The 18,960-nt window shown below is 50.1% G+C and overlaps 1 protein-coding gene across 4 annotated transcripts in view; it reads left to right on the top strand.

Annotated features, from left to right (window-relative positions):
• The window catches only part of PALD1 (phosphatase domain containing paladin 1), a 75,540-nt gene extending 67,389 nt beyond the window's left edge, over window positions 1–8,151 (top strand). For all 4 annotated transcript variants that reach the window (XM_006212876.4, XM_072971361.1, XM_015246685.3 and 1 more), the window contains 2 exons: window positions 4,846–5,001; window positions 6,381–8,151. In XM_006212876.4, coding sequence (XP_006212938.1) covers window positions 4,846–5,001; window positions 6,381–6,533 — 309 coding nt within the window. In that variant the 3' untranslated portion in view covers window positions 6,534–8,151. The remainder of the gene's footprint in view (window positions 1–4,845; window positions 5,002–6,380) is intronic.
• The last annotated feature ends 10,809 nt before the right edge of the window (window positions 8,152–18,960 follow it).

Below are 18,960 nucleotides of genomic sequence, written 5' to 3'. Positions count from 1 at the left end.
TAGAGGAGCCTGAACCTTGGCGCTGAGCAGCGGTTACATGTCTGAGTCTGGAGTCCCAGGTGCAGGTGCACTTGTGGGAGTCCCCAGGGTCCGGTCTGTAATCCAGGTTCTAACAACACCGAAGGCATGAGACAGGGTGAGATGCCCTAGGGAGTGAGTGCCCACCGACCAGCCGGGCATGCACACCGGGTCCTAGTCAGACACTCAGGGGAGGCAGAGATGGAAACCTGGTTTTAATCTAGTGCCTGCCCCTTGCTTATTGCTGTCTTGGGGAGACCAGTCATGCCTTGGAGAAGCAATTAGAAACCCTCAGGATGGAATGTAATATAATAGTTAACGAACTGGTTCATAGCAGAGGAGGCTGAGAAGGGCGGGGCTGAGCTGAATGGTTCAGAGCCTCAGGAGAGTGAGAGCTTGTCTTGGGCCTGGAGGGACAAGCTGAACTCGGCCAGGCTGGGCGGAGGGGAGGGCATTCCAGGCGGAGGGGAGGGCATTCCAGGCAGCAGGAAGAGAGAGGGTAAAAGTACAGAGCAAGAGGCAGGCACGGATGGTTGAACTTGACTGTGGTGAGAGAGGGCTAGGGTGGTAGGAGAGCCAGGATTTTGTAGTTCATGTCCCTGCTTGGAACTCTGTAACCTTGCTGAGCCTCATCACAAAGCGCGATGTCCCTCTTCCTTCACGGGGTTGCTGGGAGGGCATAGTAGATTCTGATCATCAGATCTGTGTGTGGCGTGCTCAGCCTGGCACCGGCATATACAGCCTGGACACACCTGGACACACATCTCCAGCCCTGCCTCCATGGGCCCCTCCCAGGTGGCCCAGCGAAGAGCAGAGCTTCAAGAAAGCCACTGCTGGCACCGCTGGGCCTGCGTTGATGCCGGACAGACTGGAGGCTTGAGAGGCCTGAAATGCCCAGTGCCCTGCTCACCTTTCCTGGGCCCTGGCTATTTTAGGGCTCAGTCCCCAGTGGACGAGGAAGACTTGTCCGCTCCACCACAGCTAATGACAGCCTGGCCTGCCAGGCCCTTCAAAAACAGCTCCACTATTTTTATCCACTGGAGGCGGCTGGCCTGTCCTCCACCCCAGACTGTGCCAACATGGGGTGATTTTAAGGAAACTGGGGCTTTGCTAGGAAGATGGGTCATTGTCTCAAATCACAGACTGCAGTCCGGCAGGATGTGCCCACGGAACCTTCCGGGCGGTGTCAGGCGTCACCTTGACCCAGTGGTCTGAATTTAGAGATAATTCCACCCTACCTTGCCAGAAGGGCTCGGAAGGAATCACTCAGCCTATCCACCCCAGATGTTCCTCAGAATCCTCCCTGGTATCTCTGGCAGCAGCAGGCCTCTGTCTCCACGGGATCAGAGGCACGGAGAGGAGAGGGCTGTGTGGTTGTGTCCCCTGGCCAAGCCCAGCACTGAGGGCTCTTTATGCCCACAGGACATTACTTCTGAGCTATTTCATTGAAAGTAGTTTAAAATGGCTCTTATCTAGTGGAAATGTGGGTGGTTTCCTTTTCTTTCTAAGAAATTGTTTTTAACTAGACTCCTGGCCTCTGGATAGAGCCTGGGGGGCAGTGTCAGGGATAGGGTGGTGAGTGTCCAGTGCTGTGCGGCATGAAATACTCATCCTTAGAGGTAGGCAGAATCGTGTTGTATTGGCCACAGTTTGCATTTAGGTAAAATATATATATATTTTTAATCCACTGCCCAGTTTCTAAACAGAATTGCTTTTTTCTGAGCACTTGGTTGGTTGATCCTTAAAACAATAGGCATCCTAGCCCCACCCCCCCCATTCACTCTTTCTGCAGCAGCAGCGGCGGAGCTGTACCCAGCCTTGCTTCCACCAGAAGCCTGCACCGACCTCTTTGTCTGTAGGGACAGGACTTTCTAGCTCTGGGCCTCCTGCTGCTGCAAGCCCCTCCCCCTCTGTCTCCTGGAACCCACCTCACTCTGACCCATTCCTCCCTTTCTCCCATTCTGCCCCTTCTTCCTAATGCACCTGAAATAACTCCTCCTCTTGGACGCTGCCCCCAGTCCAGCTACCCACCCTGCCTCCATCCTGTGATCTGGCCACTCTGGGTGTTTGGCGATAGTCTTCTGCCTCTGCTGGACAACGAGCATCTCTGCGGGCAGGGCCTGTGTATGCTCCCCTTGGTGCTGTGGCTCTCCCTCTCATTCCATGGGACCTGTGTGGCTCCAGGGTTTACAATGCTTCCTTATACCTGACTTTACTTAGCAGTCTGACCTCTAACAATGTGGGGGCTGAGAATTTAAATGGCAGAACTGGGACCAGAACCTACTCCTGTCTCAGGGAGTCAGAGCATTGGCTGTGGTCCCCTCACCCGTCCAGGTCCTGTCCATTGTCTACCTTCCCCCTGGCTCCATCCCCAAGACCCCAGGGCTGTTTCTGGGTGGTGTGGGTGGGCCAGCTGTGCAAGTTCCCGTCCACTCACGTGCCCCTGGGGGCAAAGACGGCAGAGGCACCAAGGGCTGAGTCACCCGAGGCAGAAATGGGAGGTGGGGGACCACTCCAGCTCCTGGTTCTTGGGGCTGTGGGGCATGTCATGTCTGGGGCAGCCTCCATCCCCAGAAGCAGCTGGGAGGAGACACACGTAGGCTGACATGTGCCTGTGCCGGAGGGCTGCCTCCAGCTGTGGCCCAGCTGTTGGGGGACCGCCCTTCCTGGGTCCTGGAGGCCTGGGGTCTGGTTGTCCCTCCCACAGATGTTTCTGGTCCCTGAGGGTATGGCCCCTGTGCCACATCCTCTTCCTGGAGCAGAGAGAGCTGCTGGATGGAGGGGGGTGGGTACGGTGAGAAAGGCGGAGGGTGCAAGGTGAGATGTGGTGTTCAGTTCCCCGGGTTCCCCGCCAGGAGAGTGGTCCATATCTTGTGGGTTAGAGGAGCGCGCTCAGGTGTCGGGGCAGGGACACCCTACGGGGGAGAGCTGGCTCTGCATGTCCTGGGCCTTGTCCTCTGTCCTCTTCACCCACCCCGACACTGAGGAGAACTGGAGAGGACCCCGTATTAGTCCCCTTCCTCCTGAGTGTTAGTCTCCCATGAGTCTTCCATTGACAGGTCACTCCTACTCTCAAACCTACAATGGCTCCCCAGTGCTAAAGCCATGGAGCTCAACCCTGGCTCCGAATCACCCAGGAACTTTTCAGAATCCCGATGCCCAGGCCCACTCCTCAGAGGTTCATGTGATTAGTCTGGGGTGGGGCCCAGGCACCTGCACAGCAGGGTTGGGGAGCCAGCTTAGAGAGTGGGCTTCCTGGGCATCCGGGCAGCTTTCACAATTGGGCGCCAACCCCGTTCCCTGTTTGTCTCTTTGCCCCCTCGTTCCAGCCAAGCCAGCCCCTTCCCAGTCCCCAACTGCTGGCAGCATCCTCACCTCTGTGCCACCCCATCTGGTGCTCGGTGTCTCCACCCAAGTCCACCCAGCCCTCACCGCCTGGCTGAATTAAAGATGGTCTCTGGGAAACGACCTTTAATCACTGGCTGTCCCTTCTCCCTAGCCTGTGGCCTGGCGCTGTTCTCCCAGAAGGTGCTCGCCGTTGCTTGTTAGAAAGGCCCATGTCCCCCTCCCCCGCCTCTTCCCCACCTGAGCCCCTGCACCTCCTGGTCCTGCTCCTGGGGTCTTTCTGTGATCTGTCCCCAGCCTTGGAGAGGGTGAGGCCCGGGGTCTGAGTGCCATATGTGTTCATCTTCTGTCTCTGATCCAGAACCATTTAAGAAATGGGCCAGGAGGTCAGGTAGGGACCACTGCGGCGGTCAGAGGCCAAGATGGGGTCCCCCTTTCCCAGGCAGAGGTGAGCCCACTGCCATGAGCAGCGGGAGCCGTAGAGCCCAGGCTGCCAGGGAGGGTCCGTGCTGCACCCATAGTCAGAGCTTTGCTGTGGCAACCTGTCTTTGTCTGGTTGCCCCTCAGAGCAGGACAGTGGGTATAATTTCATGAGGAAACGGGGGTTCAGGGAGGCTGAGTGACCTGCCCACACCTCCCAGGTGGGAAGTGAGTTTCTGACTCCTGCCGCCAGCATGCCCTGTTGGCCTCTCCTATAATCTGGGCAGGGGCGACCCCCTTGGCCTTGCTGTGTGAATCGCTTCCTCCCATCCCTGCCCTGGTGCAGAGGGCAGTGGGGTGTGTGTGCGTGTGTGTGTTAGCGAGCGAGTGTATGTGGTGTGGGAGAGTGTGTGAGTCTGAGTGTGTGTGCAGTATGTGTATGAGTGTGTGAGAGAGTGGGGTGTGTGTGTGGTGTGTATGATTGTGAGTATGTGGGGTGTGATTGTGTGTTTGGTGTGTGTGTGGTGTGTGTGATTGTGAGACTGTGTGTGTGGGTGTGGGGTGTGATTGTGTGGGGGGTGTGTGTGTGATTGTGAGAATGTGATTGTGTGTGGGGTATGATTGTGAGAGCGTGATTGTGTGTGGGGTGTGTATGTGTGGTGTGTGTGATTGTGAGACTGTGTGTGTGGGTGTGGGATGTGATTGTGTGGGGTGTGTGTGGGGTGTTAGTGGTGTGTGTGTGGGGTGTATGTACGTGGTGTGACTGTGTGTGAGGTGTTGTACGGGGTGTGAGTGGTGTGTGTGTATGGGGTGTGATTGTGTTGAGTGTGTGTGTGGGTGTGTGTGTACAGGGTGTGACTGTGTGGGGTGTGATTGGGGAGTGTGTATGGGGTGTGAGTGGCGTGTGTGTGGGATGTGTGCAGCTTGTGTGTGTGGGGTGTGTGTACCGGGTGTGGTTGTGTGAGTGGCATGTGTGTGGGGGGTATGATTGTGTGTATATGGGGTGGCGGCCCCAGGGAGGGGAGGGCCCGCACCCTGACCCCGCCCTGTGCCGTCCTCCAGGCTAAAGCAGCCAGATCGGAGCAGGAGGCCCGGAGGCTGCAGCTACGGAGCCTGCAGTACCTGGAGCGCTACGTCTACCTGGTGCTATTCAACGCTTACCTCCACCTGGAGAAGGCTGGCTCCTGGCAGAGGCCGTTCAGCACCTGGATGCGGGAGGTGAGGGCGGGAGGCTGAGACTGCTCTGCGCGTCCTCCTCGGGAACAGACAGGGACAGGCAGTGTTCTTACCCCTCTCTACAGGGGGCGTCCCTGTGGCTGAGATCTTGTCTTGTTCGGCTGTGGGTCCCCAGCACAGGGTCCGCGCTTGGCAGGCAGTGAGCGAATGAATGAGGGGAGGGGAGACAGGCGCGTGGGGACAGGACAGGGCGGGCGCTGGTCTGGGCTCCTTTTCCGTGCGTCCCTGAGGCCAGCGTCACCTGTGCGCTTTGTGCCCATTGCTGTGTTCATCCCTCACCTGGGCCCTTCCAGCTTCCCCTGCCACCTTCCAGCCGTGGCCTTGGGCAAGACAGTTCACCCCTCTGACCTGCTGTCCTCAGCATTAAGGTAGAGATAACGCTGGTACAGTCAGCACTGCTCGGAAGTCTGTGGTGGGGATCCCATGAGATACGTGCCGGCCGTCTGCCGGAGCGTGTATACGTGGGGCTGCAGTACGTGGCGGCCATTACTCCCCCATTCTGCAGAGGAGGGGACTGAGCGCAGAGAGGTTAAATGCTTGCTCACGGTCAGTGTGAGAGCAGGTTGGTTGGCTCCAAAGCCCACTGTGTCTGACCTAAGATGCCGCCCTCTTGTGCCTCCTCCTCCATCCCTCTCTGCTTGGCTCTTCTGGAATCTGCACCTGACTTGGCTAGTTTTAGAGGCAGAGCTGCTGCCTCGGCACCTCTAGGTCAGGAGGAAGATCTCCTTCCCTTCTTGGCAAAGTGGCCTGTAATTACCCCTCCGCTGGGACACTGGCCCTTGCTGACCTCACCAGCCAGCCGCTGGGCCACAGGGCTGTGTCGAGAGTGTCCGGTAGGCCCCAGCTAGCCCACCTGATCTGAAACCCATGGTGGGCCTGCCTGACCTACAACCAAAACTCACAGCCAAAGGGTTCTTGCCGGCTCCTGCATCCACGCTGTGTTCCCCAGCACTCCCTGTGGGCCCTAGCTGTAACGCCTGGAGCAGCTGGGCCTCTGCCCCTGAGTGTCCCCAGGGGAGTATCCGAGCTGCACAGGCACAGGGTGGGCTTGGCCTTTTGCACTGCTCTCCACTTACTTCCTGCCCAGTGCTTTCTGTGCTTTGCAGCCAGCCCCCTGCGCTGGTGCTGGGAGGTGGAGACTTCCCTCCCATTGTAAGGCAACGGAAGCTCAGAGTACGTAATATAATCAAAATGCAACCTGTGCAGGTCACTGAGCTGGTGGGAGGCAGCACTGAGCCCCAGACTCACCTGTGTTCACAGAATCCAGTGACAGGAGGACAGCGTGGTGCAGGGGGGCAGGGGACCCAAATGACATCCTCCCTCCCCTAGGACACTGTCCCTATCTCTGCTGTCCTCCCCAGGTGGCAGCAAAGGCCGGCGTCTACGAGATCCTCAACCAGCTGGGCTTCCCCGAGCTCGAGAGCGTGGAGGACCAGCCCTTCTCCCGGCTGCGCTGCCGGTGGCAGGAGCAGAGCCACAGCCCCGAGCCCTCCGCCGCAGGGGACTTCCTATAGGATGCGCCGCCTCCCGGGGGCTGGGGGTGCCCCGTGCTCTTCACTGGGAGTGGCCCTGAGAAACGATTCCTCAGCTTCCCAGAGCGACTAGGGTGGGGTGGGGACCCTTTCTTTGAACGACTTTTTCTAGGACAGTTAGCTCACAGTGATATCTTGTAAATGCAGGTGGGTGGACGGCCCGTAGGAAGGCCTGGTGTGGCATCAACCTGGCAAGGAGCTCACTCCCCGGCAAGGAGCTCACTCTCTGAGTTGCCAAACAAAGCTCCACGCCACTCCTGCCCTCTCCTCTCCCCCTGAGCGGTCCCGACGGCCCCCGGCGCGGAGCAGCCCTGGCCAGTGCTGGTACCTTTCTCTCCTGCTGCTGCTCTCCCACTTGGCTTCTCCCCTTTTGCTCCCTGAGCACTGCCCTCAGGGCCCCTGGCTCCCCGGGGGAGTGGACTGCGCTTGGGGTGGATCTGTTACCTTAGAGGCAGCTCTACCCAGTTCTCTTGCTTCTCATGCCCCGTCTCCAGCCTGGAGACTTCGAGAAAAACAACCACGTGCCCAGTGGGTCCGGCAGAAGCCTTTACTTCTCCTTCCTTTGCCCTCTTCCCCTGGGCTGGCAGGACTGTGGAGGTTTCCAAGGAGCTGAGAACAAAAGGGAGTTCTTCTCAGGGGAAGAAGCTTCCAGAAGCTGCATGCAGCCCTGTGGAAGAGGCTAGCTTGATTTCCCTAGGAGTGTGGGTGAAGGGTCTGGGGCAGCACTTCCTGCCTCACCACCCACTGTGGCTGGTGCCCTCACCTGCTGTGACAGGAGCCCCAGGGACTACTGGGGACCCTGAGTGAGCAGTGGGATGTGAGAGAGTGGGCCAAGGATGGTGTGAGCAGGCACTTGGATTCCAGGCCATCTTTGCTGAGCATCCTTGAGCTGCCTCCCAGTGGGAGCAGAAGGGGCCAAGCACTGCTGAGTTAGCAGCTGCAGGGACCAGCTTTGTGTAAACAATGGGAAGGATGCCCAGAGAGGCAGGAGAGGCAGGTGGTATTGAGTTGAGTCTGCGGCTGTCTGTCTGGGGACTGGTGTCTGCCAAAACACAGGCTGAACAGTGTGTACGCTGTCCACCTGGCTTGGCTCACTGGGGCCAGGGATATCTCTCTTGGTTGGACGCCTGCACTTGTGCAGAAAAGCAGGTGATGTATCACTGGTCGTGATATTTGAAAAGGGGAGAAGGGGCCAGAGTTGTTGACATCTACCTAGTATTGGAAAATATTTGACCATCTTGGCTGAATTATTTTGCAAATCTACTGTATGTATATTCACTACCTTTTCAGATTTGTTGTTGTTTTTGGTTTTATTTCTGCATGTAGTAAAAAGTTTTAATTTCTTTGCAGACAAGGTCTAGATGAGGGGTCAGAGATCAGGGCTGAACTGGGAGGGATCTTTCCTGTTCTCATGGTTGGCCTGACTTTCAACTGTGCTGGGACTACTGGCCGGTCACTTCACCTCTCTGCCTCAGTTTCCCCATCTGCAAAATGGGAGAATAATACTTGCCTACCTACCTCACAGGGGTGTTGTGAGGATTCATTTGTGATTTTTTTTTTTGTACATAGCATCTGAGCATTAAAAACAGCTGAAAGTGAAGTGCGCCTAGCTGCTGGTGTCCTTAGTTTGGGGCAGGCGTTACAGAAGTGCTCTTTCAGAGTAAGGGTGGGAAGGCAGAGTGAACCGAGAGCACTTGCCCTTAGTGCACGTAATTCTCAGAGAAGATGGAGTTTTCCAGACATCCTTTTCCTTCCTTCACAACCCTAATCATATCTGACCATCTCACTCTGGATGCCCCGGGTTGTTATGCTGAGCCCCTCCTTGAAGAAAACAATATAGCAGGCTAATTCACACTAAAATGCGAAGGACTGATATATCTAGGGAAATGGAGCAAAATGGAATTTCAAGGGTTATGAAGGAGGGTGCACTTCAGTCTCTGCTTCCTTTTCTCATCCCTGCAGCCTCCTTTTGGTCCTTTTATGCCCCTCAAGGCTTAAACACAGATGCACTGAGAAATCTGTGTGTAAAGAGGCAGTAGGGAGAGTGAGGCAAAGAGAGTCCTGACCCTAGGCTTCTCCCTAAGCTTTCCCAGGATGATGAGGTTAAGACCCTCTGGGTTTTTCTAAGGTCAACTAGGGGTGGTCAGAATGGAACCCAGAGCTCCTGCTGCATTAGGGTTGGTGATCTTGCCAGCCTGGGAGGTGAGGCCTCCTGGGGTTACTTTTCATCACAGCAGAGTCTGAGGATACTCCATGTGGCTTCTGAATATGAGTGAAGCAGTGTGTACACCAGTGTGAGTGTGTCGGGTGGTTCTGCACTTCTCTGCCTGGGATGAGCGCGTCTGGGTAGAGTACGTAGGAGTGGGTGGTATGTCCATGTGTGTCCACCCACCAAGTCCCCAGGCCTGCTCCAGCCTGTGGGAGGGCATCTGGCAGTTACCTGGACAGTACTGGCTCACATGTCAGTACCTCCTCTGGCCAACAGCATCTGAAGTTTCTGACTAAATGAGGGAGTTCGTGTCAAACTTGAGAACAATCCCTGTTACATAGTAAGTACACAGTCAGTTTTAACGAACTTTGCAAAGTCTCCAAGCCCTTTGGGGGTGCTCAGATGTAGTCCCCCACTTCCCCACACCTCTGGCCACTGCCACGTGGGCGGCCCTGCTGCTTCCGGTGCCCTCCCCAGCTTCAGCTGGGACAAGGCCTTGTGTCTGTTCTTACTTGTAGCTAAGGAGTCTGACTAGGTCTCTTGGATGAACTGTCACCCTGTCTTCCTGCTGTCCCTAGGGGACCTGGTGCCCTAGGCCCATGGCCTCAGTATGCCTGGCTTCCCCTTCTTATAGTGTGTTCTCTCCCTGAGGCTCCCGGGTCTTCTGGTGTCCCACCACACCAGTTTGCCACCATGCCCAGACTAGACTGGCCTTAGCAGGGTCCAGCTGGGACCTTGCCTGACTTAGGGATATACCTGTGTGTGGTAATGAGCTCATTCAGGGATCCGCATATAAGCCTGGGGGTGCAAAGTGGAGATACCTGCATGTGGGCTGTGGGAAGATTCAACAAGTAAAAACTGGTCTGTGTGCAGGATAGCCCTGCCTTCCTGGAGCCTGCGGTATTTCAGGGGAGAGACAGTGAAGCAGCCATTCTTGCTGGGAGTGGCAGGAGCTGGGATGGGGCAGGCTGCTGGTGGACAGGGCAGTGAGATGGGGTTCACCACCAGAGTTCAGCCTGGGGCCCTGGCTTCTGTTGCTCTCTCGTTAGAAAGCTCCCAGGACCAGGAAACACCAATGTCATGGGCCCTGGGAACAGGGGGCTGAGGGGCATGCTGTCTGGTGTCAGGGCACTGTGCCCGGCAGACCCTACAGCTCTGATGGGCTGATCATTTCACAATTCTATGTACCATCCCATCCCATGGCCGGGCTCCAGGAACTGGCCATACTCCGTGGAAGGGGGACTTTAAGAGGACCTTTGATTTCTGTCCTCATCACAAGAACTAGTTTAGGATGAGCTGGAAGAGTGACCTGTCCGCAGATGTTGCCTGCCTGATCCTTTCCTGCCATGGCCAGTAGAGACCCCCAACTTCACTTGCAGAATCAGCTCAGTCCTATCTTTTCACTGGTTTTCTTTTTCAAAAAGCTGTTCATCTTTTACTCACACGACTACGGCATGATGGTATACTAGTTGTGAAAATTCAACCAGTATCTTTATCCTTTCAGATCCTGCTCCCACTCCCCGCACACTGGTTATGGAAAGTCCACTTGTGACCGGAGCAGCCCATTGGGTGTCCGGGCTTCTCTCCTGGCCACACTGTCCGTGGCCGTAGCATCCCCGCCGGCTTCTCTGGCTTCCTAATACTGTGTGATGTACACACCTCTCTCTGCTCAGGCAGCAAGAATGGCTTCAGCATCTGTACCCTGGCAGTTGAGATTGTGGGAAAGTCACTTTGCCTCTTGGAGTCTCCATGTCCTCAACTGTAAATGAGTAAACAACTTATTTTGTAGGGTAGGGTCAGAGTTAATGTCGTGAATGTGCCTTCCACACCGCAGGTGTTCCTGCAGAAATTGTCTTTGTTCTGCAGAGTTTATCGTTAATGAGATCTGGAGCAGAGGGGTCCAGCTGAGGTGTCACCAAAGTAGTGACATGGAGACAAGGCTCCCTGAAAGTCAGGGAAGCTTCGGTGAGGAAGGGAGTCATGGCCGGGGGTCAGGCAGGTGGATGCCTCTGGCTTTCGGGGATACACAAGCCCTGTCCATCTCCTGTCCTAGAGGAGCCAGTGTGAGAGGACCAAGTCACTCCTTAATGTCCCATGCAGCCATTCTCTTAGGAAAATGTTGACTTCTATAACAACCAGAGCAGGTGTGGGGCAGCCTGGGGCATGGGGTGGCGGGCAGCGGGCCAGGGAGAGGCCTTGGGAAGGGCTGACTTGCTGGTGTCCCCGGGGAAGTCAGCAGCGGGCTGTCCTCAGTGAGCTGCTGGGAGAGTGTTTCTGTACGTTTGTGGTGGTTAGATTAGGGCAGACAACCCGGCTTCCAGAAAACCTCCCTGCCTTTGTGTAGCTCAGGACAGAGCAGGGGGTCAGGAAGCTCCAGGGTGACTTGAGTTCTAGAGTTTGCTGGGGGCTGGGGCCAGGCATTGCCTTCCTGGGGTGGCTTCCCTGCTTGTTAAATAGCAGGATGGTCCTGGCCCTTCTTGATGTGAGATGGTCCAAGGGAAAATGAGACAAAGCCATTCTCCCTCTGCCCTTGGCCTAAAGGAGGCAGGACAGGACATGTGCTAAGGTCTGGTGGCCACTTTCTGGGTGCCCAGTCCTGTGCTATTCACTATTGTATTTACGTTTGGGTGGGAGTCCAGGATTATGCCATTTACAGAGAAGGAAGCAAAGGTCAAATAGGAGACAGGAGGTTTACTCAAACCAGGGGGAGCTTGGAAAACAAACAGAAGGAGAAAACAAAAACCATGGACAGTCTCACAAGTCACAAAACCATGTTCAACATCTCAGTCTGTTTCCTTGTAGTTTTAGTCTCTGCGTATACATACAATGTCTGTGCTATGTCTTCTGTATGAGCACAGTGCATTCACGCAGGGCTTTATGACACTAGGACCAGAAAGTTTTATTATCCTAGCTTTTCATTTACCACATTGTGATAGTTCATTTTATGTGTTGACTTGACTGGGTCACAGGGTCCCTGGATGTTTGGTTAAAAATGATTTTGGATGTTTCTGTTAAGATGCTTTTGAATGAGATTAACATTTAAATTGGTAGACTAAGCAAAACAGATTGCTCTCTCAAATGTGGGTGGGCCTCAGCCAATCAGTTGGAGGCCTGAATAGAATAATAGCCTGATCCTTCCCTGGATAAGAGAGAATTCTCCTCCCTTGTGGCCTTGGAACTAGAACTGGGACATCAGCTCTGTAGATTTTGGACTTGCCAGCCTCCATAATTGCGTGAGCCAATTTATTATAAGAAATCAATCACTTTCTCTCTATATGTATTTAGAAACATTTGTATATATATAAAATCTTTCTCTAATGTGTGTGTGTATGTGTGTGTGTGTGTGTGTGTGTGTATACACATATATACACATTACACTGTGACTGTAGCCTTTGAGAGATTTTTGAGACTTTGTTGGATAACATTTCATTGTGTGAATACTTAATACTTTCGAAAACCAATAAACCAACTCTTTTATTCTAGGGCACCTAGGTTACTTTGTTGTTGTGTACTAATTTTTTATTCTTTTTGGGTAAAATTTCCCTACCCCAAAAATGCATGAGTCTTTAAGTGTACCATTTGATGAGTTTTTACAAACGCATACACCTGTGTAACCCAGACCCCTATCCAGACATACAACCTTACGTCTGGGTTATTTTTTAATGTTCAGATTTATAAGCAATACTTCAGAGAACATCTTCAAACACATATCCTTGTGCAGATATTAGTCAAAACTCCTTGGATTGCATGTTATTGAAAATTGTCCCAGCTAACTTAAGCAAAAAAGGACATGATAAAAACATGGTCACTGGAAGGATCTCCTGGGACCCTTGGTACTGGGATGCAATAGGGTCTTGGGACAACTAGGGCTGAGAACTAGAAAACTGTCCAGGGAGCTCTAGAGGCCTTGTGCTGCATCCGGGGGGTGCACTGCTCTGATCTCCCCTCAGGAGAGCCTCCTGCAAGTGCAGCTGACACACCTCCAGCCACTGCAGCTTTGATCCGACACATGCCAAGGCCGCACTCCCTTTTTCAGCACGCTCCCTGCTCGGTCTCTCCCAGAGGATGACAGGCAGGCAGGGCTCTTGAGCCACTAGCCCTGCTATTTCTGCCTGTGGCAGCCTTGCATGGGGCTCCCCCATTGGTCTGGCTGAGCCTTCCTCAGACCCTCCTGTCAGCGTGGGGCTCTTCCTTCCCTCTCTCCTTTCATGGGTGTCAGGCCCGCGTGCTGGTCTGCAGGCTCTTGCTGCTCTTCCTGCCTCCTTCTGCTTCTACCCCTATATTACCCCTCCTCCCGTCCCTCTCCCCGCTGGTAAGCACTAGTTTGTTCCCTGTGAGTCTGCTTCCTTTTTGTTATATTCACTGGTTTGTTGTATTTTTCAGTGTCTACATATAAGTGATGTCATACAGTATTTATCTTTCTCTGTCTGACTTACTGCACTAAGCGTAATACTCTCTAGGTCCATCCATGTTGCTGCATATGGCAGAATTTCACTGTTTTTTTTTTACAGCTGAGTATTTTTCCATTGCATATCTCTCTCTATATAGATCTCACATCTTCTTTATCCATTTGTCTGCTGATGGGCACTTGGGTTGCTTCCATGTCTTGGCTATTGTCAATAGTGCTGCTATGAACATTGGGGTACATGTTTTTTTTGGATTTAGTGTTTTTTGTTTTTTCCAGATCTACACCCAGGAGTGGAATTGCTGGATTATGCAGTAGCCCCATTTTTAGTTTTTTGAGGACCCTCCACACTGTTATGGAAGAGACTGTCTTCTCTCCATTGTATATTCTTGCCTCCTTTGTCGAAGATTCACTGACCGTAGGTGCATGGGTTTATTTCTGGGCTCTCTGTTCTGTCTCATTGATCTGTGTGCCCAGAGAGGGTCTGATTCCAAGCCTGTGCTCACTTCAGAGGTGGATGTTGGCGCCAGCTCTGGGTGCTGGAATCCTCTCTGACATTTTCAATAATGAGGGGTAGGTGGGTAGAAATGTCGATCTTTCTAGAATCGTGCCCCAGGGGCAGGTTTTGGGGGTGCGTTGAGGGAAGAGAATTAGTTTGAAAACCCTCCCTCAAGGTCTTGTGGTTCTCGGACTCAATGTTTTTCAAACCCCTATGTGCTTTCAAGAGGTTCCCCTCAACACCCACAAGAAGAGCTTGTTTCCTATGAGTCACTCTGGCAGATTATCTGTGATGGGGTCTTTTAAGTTTCATTTTGCGCCTCCCCTTAGCATATTGTTTCTTGCTATCTGCCCACCTCACTTATCAACACACCCTACGTGACAGCGTAGCCTCGCTATCCAAAGGTAATTTTCTTTCTTTCCTTGAACTAAATGAGGCCATCTTCTGGGCTGAATTAAACACCAGCTATTTATGAAAACACCCATTTCTCTATTCCTGTCCCAACATTTGAGGTCACCAGTCTTTTTAATTTTTGCCCATCCAATAAGGAACAAAAGTCTTTCATTTTTATCTTAATGTGATTTTCCCAATCACTAATGAGATGGAACATCTTTTCATATGTTTATCGGCCATTTGGATTTGCACTCTTACGTGTTTGCTTATTTTACTACTGGGTTGTCTTTTTGATAAATTTTTTAATCCAACCTGTTTCATTCAGAGGTAGACAAACAGACATACAGACAAATATACAAGCAGTTCTTTCTCCCAGTTTATTTAGTCTTGTAATTCTTTTGGAGTGTACTTTGTCAAATTTTTGCATTTTGTATTTAGTGTCTTGTGTCAGCAGACCTTCCCTACACAAGGTTATTTATCCATTTCCTTGTTTTCTTTGATCACTTGTGTAGTATGGTTTTTTTATGTTTTGTTCTTTAATTCACCTCGAATAAATGTTTGTGAATGACTTGAGGTCGAGAATATGATTTATTTTTTCCCAGCGGATACCCAGTTGACCCCACGTTATTTATTGAGTTGCCAAGTTTCATCTTCATCTTCCAGTAACCATCTCTGACTTTCCATCCTAATTTTAAAAAATCTTGAATGTATTTTTAATTTTTTAAATATGTATTACTCTTGCCTTTTCTTGCATTTTTTTGGTAAACATTGCAACATTTTCCCAGAATAGCACATAGGCATCTGTCAAGATTTTCAAATCTTGAGTAAAATCATATGTAATATTCTGTTAAATGCTTAAAAGCCTCCTCTGCATCTGTGTTTGCCTTCCTTCTCAACTTTAATGTTTATGAATATCTCACATATTTTTCTTGGTCAGCTTGTAAGTTTTTCCATTTAATTGTTATGGTCAAATAACCAATTTTCATTCTGATAAATGTGATGAGCCCTGAGAATTTATGATGACATAAACTAGTTGATGGAGGTGAATTTTTCCTGTAGTAATGCCACTCAATTCTATGAACCTTTTCTGAGTAACGCCAAAAATCACATCATGATCTCTCATCAAAACATTAAAAATTTTTTTCTATTAGCTGCCAATCAAATACGTACTCCTACAATTTTGTTATAAGAAGAGAATTGGAAAACACCTGAATTGCAAAAGGATGTTTTACCTAGGTACTGGAGTCATTAACTCTCTCATTTTCTGGACAATATTGCTCCAAAAGTTTACTAAGATTTGTCAAGTAACAATTAAGTATCTCTCGTACTCTTTCACTCTGAGGTACCCTATATAAACCAACATACACAAAAATAGGTGAGAAAAATATTGTTCATTTTAACATTCCTCCTCCAATACAAACTTTTCTTTTTTTTTACAGTTCCATAAAGTTTTTAGAAAACAACTATATTGAGATATAATTGACATACAATAGACTGCACATATTTAAAGTGTATAATTTGTTAAGTTTTGGTTTATGTATATACCTGTGAAATTATCATAATCAGGATAATGAATATATCCATCATCTCCAAAAGTTTTTCATGTCCCTCTGTAATTCCTCATTCCTTTCCCTATCCCTCTCCCCAGGCACGTTTCCATTATACTTTGCTGCAAGATATCGAATATAGTTCCTAGTGCTATACATAGGACCTTGTTGCTTATCTATTTTATGTATAGTAGTTTGTATCTATTTATCCCAAACTCCCAATTTATCCTTCCCCTGCTTTCCCCTTTGGTAACCATAAGTTTCTTTTTTATTTCTGTGAATCTGTTTCTGTTTTGAAAATAAGTTCATTTGTATTATTTTTTAGATTCTATATTTAAGTGACATCATATGATATTTACCTTTGTTTGACTTACTTCGCTTAGTACGATAATCTCTAGGTCCATCCATGTTGTTGCAAATGGCATATTTCATTCTTTTCTATGGCTGAGCAGTATTCCATTTAGGTTGCTTCCATGTCTTGGCTATTGTAAATAGTGCTGCTGTGAACACTGTGGTGCATGTATCTTTTCAAATTAGAGTTTTTCCTAGATATATGCCCAGTCAGGCACACTGATCTGCTTTTTTGTCATCATAAATCTGTTTGCATTCTTTAGAGTTTTATATAAATGGAGTCATCAGTGTGTAATCTTTATTACCTGGCTTCTTTCACTCAGGATAGTTATTTTGAAATCATCTATGTTTAATGTACATCAATTTGTCATTTTTATTGCTATGTAGTATTCCATCATATAGCAATACTTGCAGTTAGTTAATCCAAAGTATTGTTGGATATTTGAGTTGTCTCCAGGTTTGGGCTATTACAAATACAACTATTATGAATGCGTACAAGTCTTCATATGGACATATGTTTTTATTTCTCTTGGGTAGATACCTAGGAGGTGAATGGCTGAAGCACATGGTATGTGTATGTTTAACTTTTTAAGAAACTGCCAAACTATTTTCCGTACAGTTTCATTCCCACCAGTGTTACTGAAACTCGAGTCTCACTGCTTGCTGTTCAAAAGTCAGCACTGGAGAGACACATGTTGGTAGAAAGGAAGTTTACTTTATTCCGGCGGCCAGCAACCGGTGGGGTGGGGTGGGGAGGAAGGCAGACTTGTATCCAAAGGTCAACTCCCTCCACTGCAAATCAGGGGGCAAGAGCTTTTAAAGGAGAGTTTCAGGGTTGCATAGGCAGATGGAGGGGGCTACGTGCAGAACAGCATAGTCAGCTCTGACAGTCATTTTAAAATTAGTCATGAGATGATCTGATCAGCATCATCTTGTGTTTTGAGCCCAGTTAATCTTTAGTTCCAGGGTCAATTTGTTCCCATTTTTGAGGCTGGTTCTCGGAATTGTGGCAGCTTATGTCATGGCACAGTCTGGTCATCGTGTGGTTAACTTCTTCCACCTGGTAAGGGTTTCAGTATCTACAAAACAGCTCAAAGGATACAGCTAAAAATATTATCTATAGCCCTGAAGGAGGAACTAAATGTTCTTGACTTTGTTTAATGACTAAACTGTTGTTATTTTGTTTTGCTTGATTAATTCCCTTTGTTCATGTACTATTTCTCTGATTAAACTTATTCTCCGGCTAAAGTTTCTCTACAGACAAAAGGCAGGCGGAGGCAATGGGCCGTTGTCTGTCCCACAGGATCCTACTTCATTTCACCAGCAGCATCTGACAGTTCCAGTGCCTCCACATCCCTACCAACCTTGGAATTGTCAATCTTTTTAACTTTAGCCATTCTAATAGGTGTGTGGTGGATGTATTTCCTACCACCACCCTCTCAGATCACATTTTTAATTTGTAACATTTCCAATTCATTGTTTTTTTAGGGTGAGCCCAAAAGCCTTAAAAGCCTCATCTCATCAAAGACATTAATTATTCTTGTTTGAAGGCTTATTCAGTTAGCTCAATTTCCTATGATGTTAGGTCTCTCTTTATTGAATTTGGTGTTTGTTTTTCATATTGTTGGTTTTCCTCAGTGGTTGGTAAATTTCAGTTGCGTACTCATCTTTGTCTTGAGATTTCAGGTTATCCTGTTTGTAAGACCTGTGCCTACTTAAGTGTAGCCTGGACATGCTGACAATAGTGTGTGGTCACAGTTGCCCTTTTGGACAAGGGTGCGCCCTTGGTGCTAGGTGTATCTGAGCCCTAGGATGCTGCCCTATTTAGCATAGTTGACTACCTGGCAGACTCCATTGCTACCCTGACTTGACCTGGGCCGCTGAGGGGGCATAGGGAGAGCCAAATTCTCCAGCTGTCTCTGCTGAAATGCTTCAACTTATATCCTGATGGGAATCTAGACTTCCTCCTGCCTCCTGGCTTGGTGTCTCTGAGCTGAAAGCTTCCTTAAAGCTGGTCCCCCTCTTCAAAGGCATTCACCTGCATGGCTTGTGGGCTGTCATATCCCTTGCCCATCTAATCCCATCAAGCCTCCATCTTTCAGGGATTCATCAAAAGTTCTGACCTCTTCTTGTTTCAACAGTGGCATAGAATTTTAAATACACGTTTTTTTGACATTTTGAGGACTTTGGGTTGGGATGGGGAAACTAGAGTGTATACTTAATCATACTTTTAAAGTAGAAAATAGCTCACACTGTGTGCCAAGCCCTGTTAGCAGTCAGGGTCCTGGCAAAGAATGGATGGCAACCTTAGCTCTGGTGCAAAGACAATTTAATGAAAGGACCATTTGCAGAGATGTGGGCAGGGTTAAGGGAACCAGCTTGGAATGGTGAGGTGCTCAGGAACTAGTTAAAGGGGGAAGTGGTAACCATCCCTAGGCCTGAGGGGGTGAGGGGACAGCATGGTGTTACCTGAGCCTGCCACAGATACCTTCAGGGGACCATCCTTTAAAAACTGGTTTGTGAAGGGGTATGCGCAGCCCGGGCAGCATCACTGAACACAGGGCTGGTGGAGGTGGGGCAAATGCCCTGACTTCTGCCTTCTCTCTGATCTTCAATCTGATCTCCTGTCTGATCTTCCATCAGTGCCGCATCAGACTGCAGGGGGTCCCAGCCACATGGTCTATGGGGTGAGTCAACCTCCAGAGATGGGGAGTGGGGAGAAAGACAGAGGGCAAGCAGCACAGCCCTCTTTCCAGCACTTCATGTATGTCATCACCTCCAGCAGTTCCAAGACAGCCCGAGGAGGGAGGCGTATTATCCTCATTTTACAAAAGAGGGAGCCCAGGCACTGTGATCCAGGGACACCTCGAGAATTTCCCTCTGCTCTTCCCTCTGCCTGGTGCGCCCTCCCCTCCCCTCTAGCTCACTGCTCCTTATGCTTCAAGTTCAGCTTGATTCAGGTCTGTGATCTAAGTGTCCTCAAGATACCTAGAGAAAGGATTCTG

Source organism: Vicugna pacos, chromosome 11 (assembly GCF_048564905.1).
Source record: "Vicugna pacos chromosome 11, VicPac4, whole genome shotgun sequence".
NCBI lineage: Eukaryota > Metazoa > Chordata > Mammalia > Artiodactyla > Camelidae > Vicugna > Vicugna pacos.
Note: the sequence above shows the minus strand (reverse complement) of the source record. Positions and strands in the feature narration are given on the sequence as shown.